This window comes from Sparus aurata, chromosome 11, assembly GCF_900880675.1.
Source record: "Sparus aurata chromosome 11, fSpaAur1.1, whole genome shotgun sequence".
NCBI lineage: Eukaryota > Metazoa > Chordata > Actinopteri > Spariformes > Sparidae > Sparus > Sparus aurata.
In genome coordinates, this window is record NC_044197.1 from 31,046,244 (window position 1) to 31,068,214 (window position 21,971).

The following is a 21,971-nucleotide window of genomic DNA, read 5'->3' on the forward strand; positions in this document are numbered from 1 at the left end:
TATTTTGTGGAATCACAACATCAGAATCATAACAGCTTCATCAGGATTATGAAAGTGTGTGTGTAGATGCACTCCCAGACCACATTTTTCTATATTGGGTGTGTGTTTGTGTGCAGTGTTATCACGGCGATCTAAAGTGGAGGTCCTTGTCTAACTTTAGAAGGATCGCGGGGACTTGCAGCTCTGCGCTGCCTTTTGACCTGCTCTCTGTTTGCCTTGGTCGGGCACAGGAATTCGCCTCAACCTCTCGTGCCCACTGCCAGCCTGCCTGGCACCACCAGATTTATTTTTATTCTTTACAAATCGAGCCTTTGCTTTATCCTTATTGACACTTTGCAAGACTGAGGGGAGCCTGATTGCATTCAAGGACTTCAACAAGAGCAAATGTTGTGTCCTGATTGCAGAAGTGAAGCTGACGGGGGGTTTGCTCTATAAGCTACTGACAGCTGCTGACAACACAAGACAAAACACACACCTCAGAGACGGAACCTTAAAATGTGTTCACTTTTTATTTAGAAAAAGACATTAAATACAAATTATACTTTGAATCAAAATCATTTCCTTTTCTCAGAAAATAATAGCTGTGTGATTTCTAGTTTAGTATCATGGAAAGCTTGAATCAAAGGATGAGCTTGAAATGAAAAACAAAAGTACATTTACCCGTGAACAGAGAGATTCTTTAACATGACCAGCAGAGAGGAAAAAATAATACAAAATAAAAAGTGACGTTACAGATGTGTGACCCTGGCTCTGCACTAACAGACTTGAGGCGGGATGGCTGGGTGTGCATGGAGAGAAGTGACTTACTGAGAGGTGAGAGGTTCACTGGCCTGAAGGAGCAGTGAACTAAGATTACCAGAGACCTGAGTGACTGACTGACACAGATTTCGGCCCCGAGGCTGAAGCTCGCCTGCTGGGCACGGAGCTTACAAATGATACTGCTGAGTAACAGAAGGAAAAGGTTCATTAAAAAATAAAACATTCATTAGTGATTATATTCCCCAAAATACACTGAATCATATAGACTTTGCTGTGCAATCGGTGAGTCACTGAATTGTTCATAAGAAAACCTAGTTTGGATCAGCTTATAGTTCTTTCTTAGATAAATAATTTTCATTTTTAAGTACTGTACATGATGTCTAGTCAGACACATAGCTGGCCAGGAAATAATAATAATAATAATAATAATAATAATAATAATATATAAAAAGACACACTTACAAATGTTAGGGAGGGAATAGCTTAAACATATTTTTATGTATGTTCCTCCCCGTACATCAAGTCTTTGAATAGATGGGATATAGCACCAACAGGCTGGTTGTAGGTTGCTGCTGTCTATTAAAGGAAGTGTACAGCCGATTTTCATGCTACCGAGCTACTGGGCAAGCATTCTTTGTCGGCACTCTCTCTACTTTTCAAGTCTTTACACAGGATGTGGGAGAGCATCGGGCAGGAAGCTCGTCGGGGAGGACCCTGCCTCCTCTCTCAGACCCCCTACCACTCATGTGAATGCATATTTGGTGCTGAGTCCACCTTGTGGAGATTTGTTGGCATACGATCATACAAGCATTTTTCAAAGAGACAAAAACAACAACAACAAAAAAGAAAAATAGTTGCATTGAACGGAAAATGTCTGAGGGGTGTTTCGCTAGGTTCGCTATCAGAAGTCCTGGTGTAGCTTCGTTTTTTTTCCTCTCTTTCTTTTTTTTCCTCCCTGGGTTATTATTGTTTTCTTACAGTATCACACTGTTTCATCTGACATTACCTCGAAGCAAAGGTATGCAGATGCAGAGAGGACCAATTGTCTTTAACTGCATGCACTGACGAGTAGCGGCACAGCTAAAGTGCTTTAAGTGCTTGTGCTTGTGCTTGAAGCGTGCGGGCGGCCGTTCACACCGGGCTCGCCCCGTTCAAACAAGCCTACACCAGGTTGCACCACTGATGGAAGACGACCGGAGTTGAGCTGGTCTGGAGTGGGGCATAACAGCTCAGGTTAGTGTGGTGGACACGAGGATGGGATCAGGCACACAGACAAGGACGCTTTTGACAGGACGTAAAGACATGTAGGACTTCAACACTGGAGCTGCATGAGGACACAGGACAGCAGGTGTTAGAGGGACAGGGACATGGTACTGAAGGTGGTGGGAAAGAGACAGACGGCAGACTAATCTTACCAATCTAATCCCTAAAACTGCAGGGCAGTGTGTGAGCACCTCAAGACAAAACCAAACATCTGTCTGTTGAGTATGAACGTTTCACCTCCTGTGAGCTTGAAAATTGGCTCCGCAAAGTTTGTCACTCACTCTTTCTTTTCTGGCAGCTTTGATTTACAGCTGTTGCACTGGATTCAACTGGCCAGAGAATGTGAGCAGAGATTATATTAATGGAACGTAGACTGGGTTTTTAAAAAACAAACACCCAAAAAATTATTTTTGATTAGAAATTTCAGGAGTTTCCTGCTAAACAATAGATCTACTTGAACCAGGAAGATATCAGACATCATTTCGTGAGGTTAGGAACCACGCTTATAATTCAGCACATTTTGCACTTCTCCACTGTCGACTCATTTCTTTGAATATGTTCCAAATACTCAGTACCTCACAGACGAGAATGCACCTAAAAATATTCTGTGAGACGAACAGTATATGGATCAACATTGAAGAGGATGCCTTTAGATGTTTCTATGGATGTTTTCATGCTGGTCTTGCAGTGTCAAATCTACTTTAGCTGCTTCCATCCACTAAAGTGTAAGATACAATTTTCCAGAGCCATGTTTCAAGGCTGGAGGCGGTGAGTATTTGATACCCAAATGGTAGATTTTCAGTGACGTGTCCCTTTAATTGAGAACTACGGAGGATGAAGGGGAGGGGATGCATGAACAGGTCTGTTTTTAAGGCACTGTAACTGCCTCCATTCCCTTCCCAACAGCAGGACGAGGGTCAAGCAAGAGGCAGCGAGGAGGGCCCTGGGCGACCACTTTGTTGGATGAGAAGTCAAAGCCCTGCTGTCCCATAATCCTTTACTTCAAAATGGACCCTGAGCCAGAGAGTGTTTATGTCTGTATTGTTTAATGGAGCAGGGGCTGAGAATGTCTAAGCTCAGTTTAGTGACACAAAGTATTTACATAAACACTTTTGGGAGAGCACACACTTGCACGGCATCTTTTACAGACATGCAGCTGTGCACACGTACGCGATGCAGGTGCTCACACATGAAGACACACTCACAGACAGACACACAAGACTGAAACGGTGGTAGTGCGGTGCTTCAGGTCACAGCCACAAACGAGTCCTCTTTAAAGTGAGTGGAAAAGTCCCTTCCTTCCTCTCTCTCTAAAAGAATAGTGCAGATGGTGGGATTCTCTCCTTCTCCTCTCTCAGCTTTTAGCTTAAATGTTTTCTTTTTTAAAGAGAGGATAGAGGTTCCCTAAGCACAGGACAGATAGCTGTGATGGACAGGAGGCTTGGCTGGTCGCAGAGGCTGAGCTTCACCCCTCCCCCCTTGTTCTCTCCCTAACTCTCCAACAGAAATGAGACCTGAAATCAAAACGTCCAGAGCCCCTTCAAATTTTGACATAAAACTACATGCAAGAGCAAAGTAGGCTCTCTTTCTCTCTCTCTCTCTCTCTCTCTGTCTTTTTCCCTCCCCCCTTCTCTTCTCCTCGTCCACTCGTCATCCCTCCGTCTTCTCATTTGCTCTCCAGGTTGTAGCACTGTGTCTCGCCTCGTTCCCTGCCATCGAAGCCGGGCAGAGGCTGCCCGTATTTGTCCACGCACCAGCAGAAGCCCCGCCTCCTGCCTTTGGATGGACGGCACTGCAAAGAAAAGAAAAGGTGGAGGAGAAGAAGAATTAGTATGCTGCTTGTTGCGAAGATTAATGTGCGCAGCCGTCAACAAGAGGGACTGAACAGGTGGCACAGGACGGGCGTAGACAAAAATCAGTCAGCTAACTCGGACTTCCACCAGAGCAGCGGAGGACTTATCACTTTGAGACACATTGTGAAAACAGATTAACATTTCCAAGGTGAGGAATTACCCTGACACAGCTTTATAAACACCACCTTTAGCATGCATTTGTGTACTATAATACGACTCCACCTCTCTCCGTTTGCTTTTAGATTTTGGATGCTCATGCCTCAACCCTAATCAGACAAACATCTCATTGATCACGGAGAGGAATGCCCGGCTGTCTGGAGCTGTCTCTAAGTTTTTATGTGCCGAAACAATCAGAGATAAACACTGCAGATGATGCAGCTGCTCGCCTTGTGAAAGACAATAACAAATGTGTCGAGATTGGAGCGGGACAGGCTCGCTCAGGCGTCCTCACGCAGGCAGCATGCTGTTGAGTTTGTCTCGTCTATGAGTTTATTTATCAGCCTGATGCGCTCCAGACCAGTGGGGGTAAAACAAATAGATTCTTTTCAATAGAGAGAGAGACAGCAATGAGAAACGCACTGACTGAGTGAGAGTGAAGGAGTGTAAGGGTAAACATGGAGTTGCTAAAATATTTGCCAAGGCCAGTTGGAGGGCTGCAAGGAAACCAGTGCTGCTATTCTGGGAAGCTGGCAGACGCTCAAAATCATCTGGAGCTGATTATGGCCTGCGTGTGCACAAGCGCACGTGCATGTGCACACATAAACACACATCAGCAAACATGAAGGCGCACACAAACATGACTTGTATGTACTGTATGCATACATACCCCCACCTGCTTACACACACATACAGACTCTCACACATTTGTGCAGTAATATCAGATGTCCCACAGGGGGGCCGGGCTTTGTAGAGTGGCAACTTTATGGGCTCCATTCGGGGTACATATGTGGAACAGACAGAGCGGAGAGCTGACCAGCCAGGGCCGAGACACACCTGTCTGCCTGTCTCACTGGCAGTGCAGTGAGTAAGTAGTGGACAGTATACTGTATACTGCCAATAAGTACAAGTACACTGGATTTTAAGTGAGACAAACGTTCTGAGGGTAAGCTGGTTACTTACCAGTGGTTCTGCATTTTTTAAAATCACTAATCAATCTGTCCATTTTTTCACAATTAAAAATCTAATTGAGAACAAGGAGAGAAGAAAGAAGAGAAGGTGACTGGTCGCTCTATTTAACACAGTGTAGGCAAAAATTGAGTAGGTGAGCTCATAATATTAATCATAAACGAAATCCAGGCACCCAGAAAAACTAAATCCTAATCCTTGTGTTCTGAGTCAGATCAAGTGCGGATATGCTCCTCAACTGTCTTTTGTGTTTTCAAAAATGTTTTCTGGGTTTCCCTCTGCTGTCTTCACGAACAGATAGCTTTACCTGTTGCTAAAGTAATGGCTAACAAACATGGTGATCACCAGCAGCTTCTCTGTGAACACCTTCGGAATGGGACAATAGACGGCCTTCAAGAGCGTTGATGGAGGCCAGTTGGAGTAATGAAGTGATTTATGGAATTTCCTGGTAGACAGATACCAGTAGCTTTGTTGCTGGGTAAGCGGTCCTTGCTAACCCCAGGTTGCCAGGTTCCAAACCTGATGAATAAATGACATTGGTATTGTATTCTCTTTATCAAATTGACTGTTACCCCGGAGGCCGTGTTCTCAAACTGGTCAGACTGTGTTCCATGGGACTTGCCAGTTTGGGGAGAGTCAGCGCCGGCAACTTGGTGGTTAAGGGGTGGGCTGGGGCATAAGTTAAGTTCTGCGCTATTGGCTGCTTCCCGTCTTTACAGGAAACACGTAACTATGCAGAAGCAACTACCATTCCCTTAGTCGTTTTGAGTAAAGGATGCTAAAGGGTAAATCAAGCAGTGCTCAGATGTTTTTCAATTGATTGAGTTTAAAGGAAAGAATTAAGTAGAATATATAAAAAAGTAACATTTTGAATGCTTTCCATGCTGCTTTCTACCGTTTTCCATTGTGCTCATGACGTTGAGCTAGATACAACTAGTAACAAAAAGAGAAAAGTCATCTACTTGCAATTAGAAGAGTAATTTGTTTTCATCAGGTTTAGCTGTGTTTAGAGTACAGACATGTATGAGCTAATTTTGTCATAAACATAACTTGGGAGATACTACCAGAATGCAGTAATGCTCAACCGTGACCACAACTTCATCTCCAACTCCATCTAAGTGGCATATCCTCAAATGTATTCATATGCCTGAGGCATGTATGGTACTATCCAATGACACATGTTCCTGTTGTACTCTTTACCGTCAAGAGGCAGAATACAAACAGCTACAATTTCTGCACAACTTTGTACTTGTCATTGTTTCATTTAAACTCAGACACTCAGGAGTGCAGAACCAAAACTAAACTCTGTTAAACGCATGGTCTGCACTGTAGGATGACAGACAGCGAGGCAGACAGCGAGACAGGCTTTAGTTTAGAGTGTGACCAGGTGTCTGTTTCCGGTGTAGTCAACATCCACGTGCAGCCTGAGTGCATGATCAAAGGCAGCTTTATAGAGACAGAGGCCCATTAAAATACCAACAACTACTGCAGCAGTCTGGGGGCGAGTACACAGCCCGACACGCCCCATTCTCACACACTAACATCATCGAGGGATTCTTTTTGGAGAACTCAGCCCCTCTCCTTCCTACCTTCCTCTCTTCGTCTTCCTTCTCTTCTGTCTCACTCTGTTTTTTGTCTGTCTCTCTCTCTCTCTCTCCTCTCCTCCCTCCTTTTCTCGTCATCGTCTGAGTCTGCGGCCAGCTTCTATTTTAGCCCTGACCCAGTGGACGAGACCGCGGAGAGGAGCTTAACATTGTGTTCCTCTGGTTAATGATGATGGAGTCCTGGATGTGCCTGCTCAATGTGTGTGTGTGTGTGTGGGAGGGTTGAAAAGCCAAAGGAGAGGCGGAAGGGAGAGGAAGAGCAAAATGTGCATGTGTGCATTCCCCTGTTGCTTGGCTACCTTTGAATTTCCGCTCAGTCTCTCTTTCATCTGTGAACTATTAGCAGTCATCTCAAGCGATCCTTTCTTTACTGCTTCAATCTACACACACAAACACACACACACACACACACACACACACACACACACAACACACACACACACACACACACACACACACACACACACACGTGTTGAAGACAGCCAAACATCCAAGCTGAAGACTTTCTTTCTTTCTTTCTTTCTTTCTTTCTTTCTTTCTTTCTTTCTTTCATTCTTTTTCTTTCTTTCTTTCTTTCTTTTTCTTTTAGTTATTCATGACCAGAGCTCCAGCCTAACTTTTTGACCAGGAAAAACACTTCAACCGACGTGCCAAAGTTATTGAAATCCATCCATTTTGTTTCTTTGCTTTTTATAAGCATTCAAAGTACTTGTACCTCAAAACTGTACTCAGCTACAGTGCTTCAGTCAATTTATTTACTGTAAACTTTTTGTGTTGTTCCATTAAACTGCCATTCACTGTTTAATGCTTCAGGTTTCTCTTAACATTAACTTCGGGTGTGTGTTTAGGGCCCATTAGCTATTAGCTATGTTAGCTATTAGCTGTAGGACACTGCTGCCCACCATCCGCCAACATGAATTTGTTGTTCAAAGAGAAGCACTATCACGGAAAAAATAGGATGTGTCGTATTGATGAGTCATATTTTTGGCAGGGCGAGCCAGTGATAGTAACTATGATAGATACCACACATTTTGGTGAGAATTTACTTAAAAAAAAGGCAAATCAATATTTCAACCGTAACACAGCAATGTATATTTTGGCATTTTTTCTCAAAAAGATAATAGCCTTTAAAAAATATGTTATAACATATTTAACATATTTTCAACATGTTAAGTCTCTCTGGTGACTCTGTTTCTTATTTTACTACAGGCATATCTTTTGAATTTCTGTGTCAGGCTCTGCTATATCTTAAATCTAAGTGGTCTCTAGCTGGTGTCATCCAGGAAAAGCACAGTGAGGTGAGTAGCCGATACTCAGAATATAGTTTTTGCAGTAGTATTCCCATCATGGCTGCCTGAACAACCAAGTCTGAACCTTAGCTCAGAGGTCAGCTCGGACCTCGTGCCCCATTTTCTCTGCCTTGACACTGGTCCTGCGTGGTCCACATGTCCTTCACTAAAAAAGCACATTTCATCCACCTCGCACTTTCATAATGCTACCTTTATGGGGTGTGCATGCGCATGTGTTGTGCGTATGAATGCGTGCTCTTGTGATGCCGCTCTTTATGGCTAATAGCAGCACCACTGGGCTTCACGGACATTAAAAAGAGCCCAGTCTGACCACAGGATAAACACAAGCTCATAAAATGTGATGTGTTTGTGTGTGTATGGGAGCACACATGTATTTGTGTAAAAGAGGGTGCATCTGTGTGTGTGTTTGCAAGTGTATTGGGAGTAGCTGCAGGATATTACTTTTTCTGAAAAAAAAAAAAGTTAATGAGAGTCCAGTGAATTCAACTGCAGAATCATTCCTTTGTTTAAGAAGAATGGAGCAACACAGACTTTAAATAGGATCCTAAATAATCAATAGAAGTAATGAACGGATGTGGTGAAAGAGAGATCAAAAGGCAATCGGGGAAGAAGAGGACAATTTGAACAGCACATTTTTAGCTGATTAGTTGATCAACAGACAAATAATCAGTGATTACCACCTAATTTAGTTTAAATACCAACTTCTACATATGGCACTGCTGCATTTCATGCTTTTTTAAAACTGAATATCTTTCAACTTATGGTTAGTCGATTAAGTGTGATACAATAGAGTGTGATGCAGCTCTTAACATTTGTTTAATGCAGTCAGCATGTTATAAAAAGTACCCAAAAGTCATACTTTAGTAAAAGTAAAGATATTGTGTTAAAATATTACTTTGGTGAAAGTGAATTCCATGCATACGAACAGTACTTAGATATCAAATATACGTAAGAATTAAAAGTAAATATCTTGTAAAAAATGTATTCAGGTATAAATATTACAAGTAAAAGTAAAAATGTACATATATTTAAACGTTTGTAGATACTGTTTGCTTTAACTCAACCAATTATAATGTTCAGCTTTTTTCAGACTATCAAAAAATGTTTTATCTGATCGTGATAAAATAAAATAAATTTAAAATGTGTTACTTGGCTCTGATGAAGCATACCATCTGCAAAGTAACTGGTAACTTAGTGTAAGTTGTCAAATAAATGTAGTGGAGTAAAAGTACGATGTTTTTCTCCAGAAAATTAACTTAAAATTGTATTTAAGTACAGTAGTTGAGTAAATGTACTTAATTTCATTCCAGCACTGCAGTCAACCATCTATCGGTTCATAGTACATTAAATCAATCAAAACACTTGCACTTGTATCTTTTTTTTAAAAGTATTTTGTTGGCCTCTGGACACCCGCTCTACCAGCTGAGCTAATGGGTGCCCCTGTGCTTGTATCTTTAATGGTAAATAAGATTTCTGATTCATATCATTGAACCTTTACACTCTGAACTGAAAGAGTAATCAATAATGAAAACTACAATTGTATTCAATAGAGCATATACTGTATCCCTGCCAAGGCCCAACAGTTCCCTTTATCTGCACCAGGCTAGATAGTTACCATCCCCCTTAATACACCTGATTATTAAATCAAGAGCAAATGCAATGTTTGCCATTTTGTATAATCCTACTGAAAAACCAACCAACCAAACAACAAAGAGGCTTAAAACATAACCACCTTGGTGGAGGTAATGATTATTTATTGAAGCCTTACACATAACATGACAGGCTATAAAACCTTACTACTTTTTGAATATACACTGAAATATGTTCGTTAAGTATTAAACAGTAACAAAAGTTAACACTGAATGCCTGGTTGACTTCCTGGTAACTCATTCTTGGATATTTCCTGATCCCAATCATGACTTTGATGTGTTACGTCCTTGCATTAAACACTGTTGCTTAATAATAAAAGTGTTTTGTAGATAATAATCTTAAGTACTGAAGTATAAATTTGTTATCAGTACCGACTAACAGGTACCATATTGGCACAGAAAATGACATATGTGACTTGCCTCTACATGTCATGCAACAGTCACGGCGAAGAAATGTCTATATCCTCCAGTGGGAAGGAAGGCGAGGTGGATTAGAAATCCAGGGAGGGAAGAGAATGAGGGAGAGAGACAGAGTGAAAATAGCTGTCTGGGTCCACGGAGGTTGGCCAGTTATTATAAAGCCATTGTGGTCGGTGTGTACGTTTCCACAGATCACTCTGAGTCACGCTCAATAAGTCAGCCCTTATGGGCCCTGGCACTGTTGGGACCCAGCTAGGGAGGAGGGATAAGGGTATGCAGGCACCTGGCTCACATCCTTAACCCACTGCCTCTTCCTCCTCCTCCTCTTCCTCTAGACACACACTCTAAACTCTGAAAGAGTACACAGAGAGATGCAGACACTGTCGTCCCATTCAGAAACCGTCTGCGGGGTGATTTCTGGCCAAACAAGGAAGGAAAAGCCAGGTGGGCGGAAGGGCAGGATGGACAGAATGATGGAGCGGGCAGGGAGAACAAAAGACGGGTAGAGGACGTAGGCAGGGCACAATGCGGGTAATGATGGTTCGGTGAAATGATGAATAAGAGAGAGCTAGCCTGAGAGGGAGAAGTCAGAGTGAGAGAGAGTGTGAGACTTTGTGGGGTGTAATGAGTGGGTCAGTGTTGGGCATGCATGGCCTGAACTGGGATACTGGGCCAATTCATCTAACTGCTGCTAAAAATAGGTTTCTCTGTAGCCAAGGTAGCCCTAACACTGCTCAAACTTCTCCTGTAGCCCCGAGGCAATCTCAGATTACCACCAACACACATACACTGAACACAGGTAGTTGATCCTTAAAAAAGTATTCGACCCAAAATCAAACTATCTGGTGTCAAATTGTACCCACTGTAGTGTTAAAAAAGGTAAAGTAAAATAATCTCCATTTTAAACGTGATAAAACCAATATTTGGTGTAGTCCTTATTCCAATGGTGACATAATTCAGAGTGGAAAAAGGTCACATATTTAGTGTAACATTTCAAGGAAAACAATCAACACTTCTTCACAAAGCATTTGATCAGGTGTGTGGAGGTGAGTAAATATTGCTTCTCGTACTTCTCCATGACAGCTCAGTCTGCCAAGCCAACGGTCACAAGTGACGAATGAGTGTAGCCCTACAAATGACTGCAGTGTCTTTGTTATAGTTTACATCTGTCATATTTTGGCTGAAAAATTAAAGATTGCTACATGCAGAGCATAGTAAAGTATGTGGAATGGACAGCGAGGGAGCAAATATGCTGCAGGATGGGTTTCAGATGTTTGTATGGTATGGTCACTTTGCTCCTGTACAAAATCAATCATGACAGGAATCCATGAAAACCAAGATTAATTTCATCTCACCACAGCTGACTTTATCTGGAACTCGGAATCTTTTCTAGGAACTCAACTCAACTCTTTTTCTGCATTTAAACCAGATTAACCTGTGTCCATCCTCCCCAATTGTCCTTGCGTCAGAGTTCGAGCTCTGTGGTGGTGAGTGAGTCTACAGGACACACTGGTCTATTTAACTTCTGTGCTGTATTCATTATGAAAGGGAATTGATTTTATTATAATTGTATTGCAGTATATTTAACCTCTGCAACAGAAGTGCTGTATGCATTGCAACTAGCACCTTTGCCATCTTTCTTAGTCACACTTTGGACTGTTTCTTCCTCTCTGCATTGATTCCTTCTTCTTGCAAATCCGGCAGCGTAAGAGTCTGAAATCATGTTTTGCTACTGCAAGAAGGAGAAATACATCCAGGCATTGTTAAAAGGAATTGATAACCTCCGAGGCATACAGTTCTGATAGATTGGAACCAGTTTGCAACAGTTCTGGTGCTCAATTACCTTCCCGAGAATTATTTTGAAAGTACAGGCGATTACTGGCTGTACCATCGTTGTGAATAATGTAGCTGAATTCCTGATTATAGCCTGAATACGAGGACAGACAATAAACACAGAGAGCACTCAGCAGATCAACAATACTTTGATAATCAGTGTCTTGCCTTTCTAGCATTACTAACAACCCTTCCCCCATGAACATCACATTGTCCTCTAACAGAAAGGAGAAAACAAAGAACAAACCAGCCCAAAACTGTTTAACCTGGTTGCCTAATCTTTCCTGGTTCCCCAGAAACTCTGAAAAGAGCTCTCCTCTTCTACTTCTGCATGTGTCATTCAATGACTCTGTATCGTTTGTGTGAGAAAAAAACGTTATCGTTATCAACGGTTATCTGATCCATTATCAGTCTAACTTGCCTAATCAACCTATGGTTCATTAGATTCAAACATGAATGATCAAAAAGCACTCATGTATAGTTAGTTATGATATTTTAAGTTCCTGTTGATCTATCATTCCTGGAACTACGTGGCCGAAAAGCCATGTTAATTCCTGGTGCTATTTGATGGATACGGTCCATATGAAAGAGGAAACCACCAGCGTCTCCCAGCCCCCTTTCAACCATTCCTGGCCATCTGATATTAAAAGATTTGTCACTTTTAGATCCTGAGACAGCTCAAGCACATGTGTGTGGTTACGCCCCCCCCCCCCCTCACAGTATTGTCACCCTAGACGGTTCACACGGTCTCCTCTTCGCTGTGTTTCTGGTCATAAATCTCTGCAACACACTGTGAAGGCTCATCCCATATGATGGATTTAACACAACACCCTGCACCCAACCGGCCCTCTGAGATGAGCGCAAAAAGGGCTGGCACAATGTTGCACACACACACATTTACACATATACGCACACACACACACTCACACACACTCACACACACTCAGACCAGAACTAACACTTTCCTGGTTGATATTTCTTGATGAAATCCAGGAAAAGGCGGGGAAGGAGTCTGATTTTAATAAAAGCAACAATGCAACCACACTTTTGGTTTGGGGAAAGAGTGAGGTAAGTATATTAGAGTTTGATTTTATTTCATGTGTGTGTTTTGTGTGTGTGGCTTGAGTTGGTCTCTGACTCACGGTGCTAGTGGGGTTTTTTTAGGTGACTCATCAGTTTCTCAGAATGGGCTCGAGCTCCGTGGAATCCCTCCGATAAGACTCCCAGCCTCAGGAAATTGGATGGTGGTGTTTATTTGACAAGCCGTATGTCTCGACGGTGCCTCACCACCCCTCCTATCCATCCGCCACCTTTCCGGTCTCACCCCTCCTCTCTTCAAGGCAGAACATCTCTGACCGAACCTCTCCAACGAATTTCCGCTTTCCCGTCTTTCAAATGAGCAGGCCATGGGTGGCCTGAGTCTGCTGTACCACGGACAAGAAAAACTAAACCAGTGACAGCCTGTTTGTTTTTTTTACCTCACCAACAGCACCCCACACCTACACACCCTCACCAAAACTACCGCCATCAAACAAGCGCCATACATACACTCCCCTGCCGCCGCATCTCCGTGCCACACACACTCCCAGACCACATTCTTACATCCCTACCCCCCACACTCTCCCACACCACACACCCACAAACACACCTGACCGACTTCATTTCCTGTGAGGCATGAGTCAGACAGCTGCAGTGCATTTACTGGTGTAATACATGGTTATTAGCCATTCTGATAATATAGTGTTGATGTGGCTGTCAAGGCAACCCGCGCTGCACAAAAAAGGGGGATTGTGCATGTGTGGGTGGGTGGGATGAGTCTGCGAGGATTCTTTGGAAGTGTTCAGGCATGCGGTGAGTCTATTAGCATGTCTGCAGGTGTGTGTGTTGAAGAAAAGTAGAGATGAAACAGCAGGGAGAGCCATTCACCTGTTTTTTCTTGTAGAATCCCTTTCTGTCACAATTAGGTATGCGGAAGCCTCTCGGGTTGAGCACGTTGCTGATTTTAAGACTGCTCAGGATGCTCTCCATCTCCCGCCGACACGGCCCCTAGCAACACGGCAAACACACCCCAAAAACACAGATATTACACACTCATATTTACACTGTCACAGACACAAAGAACATAAGGAGTGTTCACGCAAATACATGCATTTATGGTGAACATCAGAGTCTATAAAAGTTAACCTCCTGAACCTCGAATGTCACATTAACCTTCTCGCGAGGCAGTTTTGATGTTAGAAAAACAATTTCCCCACACTGTATGATCATATCTGCTTGTTTAAACACATCATTTAGAAGGAACAGTTCAGCCAAAAATAGAAATTCAGTCTTTATCTTGTCGACATTATGCCGATAGAAAGTCAGGTGAAGTTTTGAATCCACAAAACGTTTCTGGAGCTTCACAGCAAAACAATGTTGCAGCATTCTCCAAAAGGACTAATGTAACTATAAGTTACTGTAAAACGTTAATAAAGACAACCATAAAAAAACATTAAATGGCTCCATCAAGCTCGTTGGATGTAACCAAGTCTCTGGAATACCTTTATTTGGAAGCCCTAAAATCCTGAATTGATTTCAAAATATGTTATTTACACCCTCAATGCACAGTTGAGGTCTCGCACCCACTTCAGACAGATCAACATGGGGTGAAGAGGTAATGGCTGAATCCTCATGTTTGGGTGGACTGTTCCTTTAGGGGATAAAGTTAGACAGAGATATTCAGAGGATGGTAATTTGCAACATCACATTCATATTATCCTTGTATTCAAAAGTTTCCAAAACTCAGTTTGTTAGTTTTGGAAACTTGGAGATTGTGACTAGAATTGAAATGTTTATCCTGCAAAAAACATTTGATTTATGTCAGAACAACATGGAGGTGCAGTGATGATCCCTGCGTTAGGTCCAGGATGAAGGCATTCAGACCAAAATTAGATGTCAGCTTTCTGGAAAAAAAGTGGTACCTTCTCTTACAGAATGTGTGATGGCACATTACCAAAAATGATGTTGTTTAAACAACAGCAGGTAACTTAAAGGAACCCTATGGAGTGTTTGGCCACAAACTGCTCTGTAGATCAACATTTTAATGAGAGATTCTGCATACTGTTTGTGTCTTGTGTATTTCAAGCATGGGGCTGCTCATGCATACCACCTACCACCTAGGTTGACAGTGATATGCTTTCTTGCCATCTGCATACATCCATGTGCTAGTAGAGACCTAGTATAATCTGTAGGGTTCCATTCAAAAAAACTGGATAATTTCACTGATGAGATCTGCAACTTTATTTGGGTGCTTATCAGTGGGTGGTGTCTCTGGTAAAAATACAATAAAAAAACAACAACCTCAGACTGATTCGTCCTGATGACCTCAGAGATAAGCTTCATGAACTACAGCATCCCCAATTCCTGCCTCCCTCTTCCCCGAAAGACTGCTATTTCTCTTCAGTGTCCACTTAAGCCAGATTGTTTAAAGTTTTTTAAAATTTGCAGACTGCTGTCTCTCCATGGCTCATGGTGATGATGCCTATTGACAGAGGCTGGTGGTAATGAGGGAAAAGAGATAAAGTATGCAGTAATATAGAGAATACAAGGATACTGACCATGCTCGTGTTAGCTTGGGAATGATTTATGTTTGTTTTAATGTTCATATGGGCTCCAGATAAGGTGTTGAATGTGTCCAAGGGTATTTCAAATTAAAGCAAACATGGTACCTTTAAGTAGGTGTCTGGAATATGATGTGAAACACTTTAAACTTCCATAGCAGTTGTTCATAAAGACAGTTTAATCACTTTTACTTGGATTATAATAATTGTTTGTAATTCCAGTTCAAATAAAAGGAGTTGTCCCTGTCAAACTATTCTGAAAAGGCACAAAAGCACAAGGTAGCACTAGGTAAGTCCCTTTGAACAGCTAACAGTTGTGAAAGCCTTTGAAAGGTCAAAACTTTGTGAAACATATCCGAACTAAACAGAATTAAGCAGACAAGCTAATTAGGTTAACTTGCAGTTTTCACACACATTTGGTTTTACATCTAAATGTAGCTGGTAGCTTGTGAGCTTCATGTGATGTTCAAGATTTTTTGTAATTTAATAGGCTAACTTTTGTCATTCTAAATGTTGATGTATCTTACATATATGTGCAAATAAAATGTGAGCTAGCTAGAGAGATAACTAGCTACTGTTGCAAAAATCCTGCCTGTCACCGTTTAACGGCAGATACCCTTCCTATCACTGGGTATGTCATTTTAATAATTTCAGTTTCCTAAATGCCAACTCAAGCAATTTTAAATTAAACTTATATTAAATATTGAGTACAAAATACAAGGTAGATAGACAGCTCACTAGCTTGCAAAAACTGTCTGCTTTAGCTTCTCAACAACAACAAGTTTTTTCCTCTCTGGGTATGTGATCTATATAATATCAATTATAATTGTTTTTATGTTGTTTACTTTGGTCAAATATTGAAAAAATGCAATACAGATAACTTGTTAGCTAGCAAGAAATCATGCAGGCTGACCATTTTCAGCTGCTCATTACTTTTTCACTGATTTCTTTTCACGTTGTATTCATAATTCATGTTTTCAAAAGGACAGGAACATCAAGTAAAAATGTAAATGTGTTGTTCATATTCTGAGCAAAATACATAGCAGCTTGAAGATTAACTAGTTAGCTTAAGTAAGCCAAACCTAGCAAGCTAACATTTTGCAGCCACTCAGTGACATACTCTGTTCTTCTGCTTGGATATATATGGCTCACGACTTTTAAAAATTTGTAGACAGCATATTTAGTAGAAAAGCAGCTCATTTATTTTATTTGAAAGGTACAATTGACAATACTTACAGTAAATTTTACTTTTTTATGTACTGTTCAGAGTTAGCTTGAAGCTAGTCATAGTGGGGTCACGGTCAACATCTGTCTTTATGAACCGCTGCCACCACTGATTTTCCTTCAAGTAGCACCACAAGAATATGTTCAACATAAATGTCATTGCCTCTGGGTGTGACTTACATACTCAGTCTCCCTCTTGTTCTCCAGGGAGAAGTTGTGAATGTCCATATTGGCTCCTCCTGACACAGACTCTACCTTGTAACTCTGAGTCTTCTTGTTATGATCTTTCTGGATAAGTTTATTGTGCAGCGGAGGCCTGGTGTCCATCGAGCCACGACTGTGCCCGCCCTTCACGGTCGCAACGCTGGGCACCACCGTCATTGTCGTGGTCACGTTGGCACAGCCTTCTTCTACTTGATTTGTATCTGTATGGAAACAGGGGAGGTCATCAATTCTCAAATGTTTCAGTTAGTATCCAAGTTGTAGTTTCCTATTCAGAGGATAATGGGGAGGATAAATGATAAAAGTCAGTGGCTTCATTTTCAATGTTTTTGTAGTTTTTTGTGATAGAAGTGTTTTCTACACACTAACAGACTTCTAAAACCTTCACTTTGTACCTTTTTCACAATTGAGACACAAAACCACCATACTTACACTCATCAAATCTGGACTAAACAGACTGATGAACTATACTTAATGAAGCTCAGCGTGAATTCATTCAGGAAGACTATCATTTCATTCACCTCTCTCCCTGTTCCCTCCATTCACCTGACATGGGCGTTTTTTCATGTACTCCCCCCTCTCTATTCAACCAACCACATTCTGCCGCGAACACTATCAGCCAATCATGTTTCTGCTGTCAAACATTAACCGCTCTCCTCTCTGCTGTTAGCTGTCATTTCGGGTATTCATGCGACCCTCCTCCACCCATCCACCTCTGACTCTTCATCCAGTGGATCAGTTCTACTGACCAGGACCTTCTTCCTCCATCACCACCACCAGTAAGTAGACCCCATCAAGAGGTTTCCTATTCTACCAAAGCTTCATCACCTCCCCAAATATTACCTCATCACGATGAAGTCTAACCGCTAAAGACTTTCTCATTCTCTTTGTACACATGGCATTAAATCTTTGTGTTCACTCAAAAAAGTCTCTCCTGATTGAACTGTGTCCCTCTTATGTGATGTGAATGCTGAAAAAGCTCGGAAATGACACTTTCTCCATTTTCAAAAAGAGAAAAAGGGTTTTACAAATATGAAACTGTGTTTTGAACGTAGCTGGAGTCCACTTGTTGATCCAATCCAAGTTTGACAAGTTTCAGTACAGTCACTTTTAAGTTACACCTGTTCTTATCGTATGATTTAATGCCGAAAAATCGGTGTAATCGCCCTTGTACCAGATTGTGTCTGTCCCTGGGACTTCTTATGGAAAGAGAAAACTATTCACAAATCTTAAAATTAGTTTTAAACAGACTTAAGGCAAGATTTTATTAGCCTACAACATCATATTATGCAATTTGTATTTAATACATGTGGTGCTAAAATTGGAATCAGCTCCTAAATATCATAATATTTCCCCTTAACTTCCTTTAGACGCTACGAATTGGAAGCTAACGTAAGTGTTATGGTGTTATTTTAGTCTTCAGTTATGACAAAACATTATCATACTGGATGAGATCATAAAACCCTGCTTCTCTTAATCCAACAGAGGATTCTTGACTGTCTAAGAGAGTCCTGTTTGAAAGGAACAAAATAAAGTTAGCTCATTGCCTTGTGGACTGTTTGGAGCCAGTGATGGAGCCAAGTAATAAACAGAAACATGACAATTTCATATCCACAAATTTCCACAGCATGCCGACCAAGAGATAGAGCCACAGAGAGGGACTGAGTGTAAACAAGACTTTTTAAGGACGCTGTGAGGCAGAAAATGTTGTGTATGTGTTTATATGTGCAGGGTGGGGAACAGGGGATTGGGGCTAAAAGAAGAGGAGGTTAGGGCAGTAAGAGGCCAAGTGGGAGATGAGGGAGCAGATATATTAATAGCCCGTGGTGCTGGCAAAGATTCCTGTCAAATTGTTAAAGACAGAGTGGTGACCATCTGACAGAGAGGAAGAGAGGTGGGGGCTCCAAATGCTCCTCCCTAATATAGGAGAGGACCAAACTGACCACCATGTGCCACCCGGTCAACCACGCCACCGCTAACTAACTGAGCTTGGAGACGTCCTGACGAGGCAGAGGGATGATAGGAACACACATGCAGCGGCTCACACACACCCAAACACAGTTTTAAACCATTAACTCGAAGCAGATTTTGTGTTGGAGAGCTGCGGTGAGGGTGGCAGACGGGCATGTAGGGGTGTAGCTCATGTGGGCAGGCAGGCTGGCAGCCCACCCTTTCTCCCTGACCACCTGATCAATTAGTGACGTGGTAGGGCTCCGCAGTCTCCCAGGCTCTCCAGAACTCGGAATAACAACATGGATGTCAACAACAGCATCAACTGGCACAAGACGGAGTCAGAAAGCAGCAGATGCTCTTTAACCTGAATCAACCTCCACGTGGTTTTTCTGAGCGCCCGTAAATGTCCATACAAGGACAAGAATATTGAGCCCTTTTTAAGATTCCTGCAAGCGTTAATTTTAATTGTCAATATAAACTTTTATATAACCTTCGTAGGAAGTCTGGGGCGTTTTAGATAAACACATTACGCAATTTGTTTGTATAATGGCACAGGGGTAAATAGTACAAACTGCGGTGAGGAGAGCTTGTTAATGTCTGGGAGGAGAGGCTGCTCTGGAGCTGGGGACTGATGGCGGTGGAAACCACTGGGCTGCACTTACACAATCGACCAGCAGGGGAGCTTGGGATCATTTCCCATCTTTTTTCCCCCATCTCCGATAGTGGCGATACTGTCATGAAGTAAACACTGATACAGTCTCACTCCTGTTATTTATTGTCCTCTGCTTTACAAGCCTGAGAAGAGGCACTTACCTGCTTCCAGGTGGGAAGTAATGTTATTTTTTGTCTCAAATCAGAGGCTGCAAAGTCATAAAGAGAAGAAAAGGAAAGAGGAGAGGTAGAAGAAGAGAGAGAAAGACCGAAAGTGAAAAAGTAAGATGAGTGGAACAGTTTGGGCAAGTTGACGATGGTCTCAGAGTGTGTGTGGACGCATAAGCATGTGTGTGTCTGCAGTGTGTGAGTATGACAATGTGACTGCTGAGTGCTTGCACACCACACATTACTATGGCCAAAGCAAATAACCAGGAAGAAGAAAACACACACAGAGGCTCCTGTAAGCCTGACGTCAGCAGTGCCTAAACACACAACAGTGTGTATTCACACGGAGGTGGCATGTGTGCCGTTTTGCCAGTGTGAGCAACGTGCATCATTCAGACACACAACACCAAGAGCTCTCAATATGAGCTGAAATGGAGGCATGTTAAAAGGAATTATGCAGCTTGGGCTCACTGATACTGACTGATCGTTAGTGTGTGCTTGTTGCTTAAAGGGAATTCAGAGAAATCCCCCCCCCCCCCGCCACACAGTCGAGATGTGTTGGCCCACATCCTGGACCAGGAAAGTAACAGCACATATTTTCATGCTATGTACAAAAATCCAAGCGCTTTACTTGAAGGAAAATAAGGACATTAGAGAAGACAAGGACATGGTCTGCGCGCAGCCTCAGCTAAATACTGTATACTTACAGTATGTATGTGGCATTGCTTAACTATTGGTTTGAGGGAGCCAGGCTGAGTGTGTGTGTTTGTGTGCGTGTGTGTGTGTGTTCAAAAAAAGTAAGAGAGCAAAAGCAGTGACGACATTTCCTTAAAATCAAGCATCTCCAAACCACAAAAGACAATCTTCTAATTTCTTAGCTGTCGTTGTGAATTTTACGCATGATTATCCAAGGCTGGAGATGGATAAAGTGGCCGCCTGGTGGGGAAGGCTACGATTCATTGCTGCGTAAACCTCCAGCCCATAGCTGGTGTTCTCCACTCATACTTGCAGGAGCCTATGGGGTTTGTTTAACCCACGGGAACACATCACTGTGCGAGTCAAGCCTCCCCTCTAAAACCCTGCGGGCTGGTGTTCTACGCTGTGGCACGCTGCAAAACAGCACGAAGAATAGATTTTGCCAATGTTTCTTTGCGCCTTACATCTCCAGTAGATCCATCATGAACAGCTTTATCTCACCCACTATCAATACAAGGCACTTGATCGGTGTTTCCATGCGCAGGGAACTCCCAAGGCCATCTCAGCACAGAGCAACACCTCCCGAGGTGAGAGAGAGCGCCTGTCACAGCCAACATATTACAACACACACAGAAAAAAAACAGCAATTTCTCTACCAGCACACATGAAAACAGCGCTCTTTACCTTGTTTTTGCGCCGGTATGAGAATGCTGTTGAGTTTTTTGGACGCGGCGCTGGAGCACACTCCCCGTCCCTCCAGCAGAGCTTGCAGTGGCCGGCTCTCCCTCGGCTGGTGCTGGCAGGTCAAGCCGGAGCCACAGCGCGCCGTGTACACTCCACACGCCTGTCCCTCGCCGAGGGCGCACGACATGCAGCAGCCGCAGCCGGGCTCCCTCACCCGCTCCGCGCAGTCCTTCGGCAGTGGCTTGCACAGCAGGAGCGCCCCGGAGTCGCAAGGCTCGCAGCGGACCACCGGCCCCACCGTGCCGGCGAGCCGGACGAACGCAGCCAGCGCCGCGGCGAGACAAAGCACACAGAGACCGGGCATTCTGCCGATTAAGCTGGTCACAAAGGGACAGTATGTGAGTTGTCACGTAGGCTTAAGGGGACTCTCTGTGACACAGCGAGCCGGCTAGCCTTCTCCATCTGTATTTTCTTTTACGCGAACTTCTCGTTTTATACAGGCGGAAAAAAAGAGCCAACAAGTCACACCCTCCTCTGTATGAATAATGTAAACGGAGAGCCCCGATATGAGGGACCGCTACATCCAGGCTGGGGAGAGACCTGCTCCAACAGTCAACTCTCTTAATCCCGTATAATAATGAACAGAAGACTTGATGCAAAAAGGAGAAAAAAAAAAAGTGAAGAATTAAAAGTGTTTGTTTCCATCTGGATATTTGATTTCTTGTCCCAAAACTGGAAAGTAAAGTGAGCTGCAGATGGGATGTAGCTTTAAATACTGGTTATATTTCTCTTCACTTTCATTAATATAACTATTCTTTATGTTACAGATAAGATGCATGTCACTGAGAGACACGGGCTGCAGCAGGGAGGGTTTCTTCTGTGTTGACTGTTCCCAAACCTCTGGAGGTTTCCACACCGCTGGCCACATCCCCTGCTGGCATCAGTGGTATGTGAGTGA

At 42.8% G+C, this 21,971-nt stretch overlaps 1 protein-coding gene across 1 annotated transcript; it reads right to left on the reverse strand.

The window, feature by feature from the left end:
• Window positions 1-490: 490 nt before the first annotated feature.
• On the reverse strand, window positions 491-21,579 carry igfbp3 (insulin-like growth factor binding protein 3). Its single transcript, XM_030433545.1, has 4 exons — window positions 21,014-21,579; window positions 16,820-17,064; window positions 13,743-13,862; window positions 491-3,814 (listed from the first exon to the last, which is right to left on the reverse strand). Exons 1-4 carry the CDS (start codon window positions 21,375-21,377, stop codon window positions 3,689-3,691), a joined length of 855 nt encoding a protein of 284 aa, XP_030289405.1. The 5' UTR covers window positions 21,378-21,579; the 3' UTR covers window positions 491-3,688.
• Window positions 21,580-21,971: the final 392 nt, after the last annotated feature.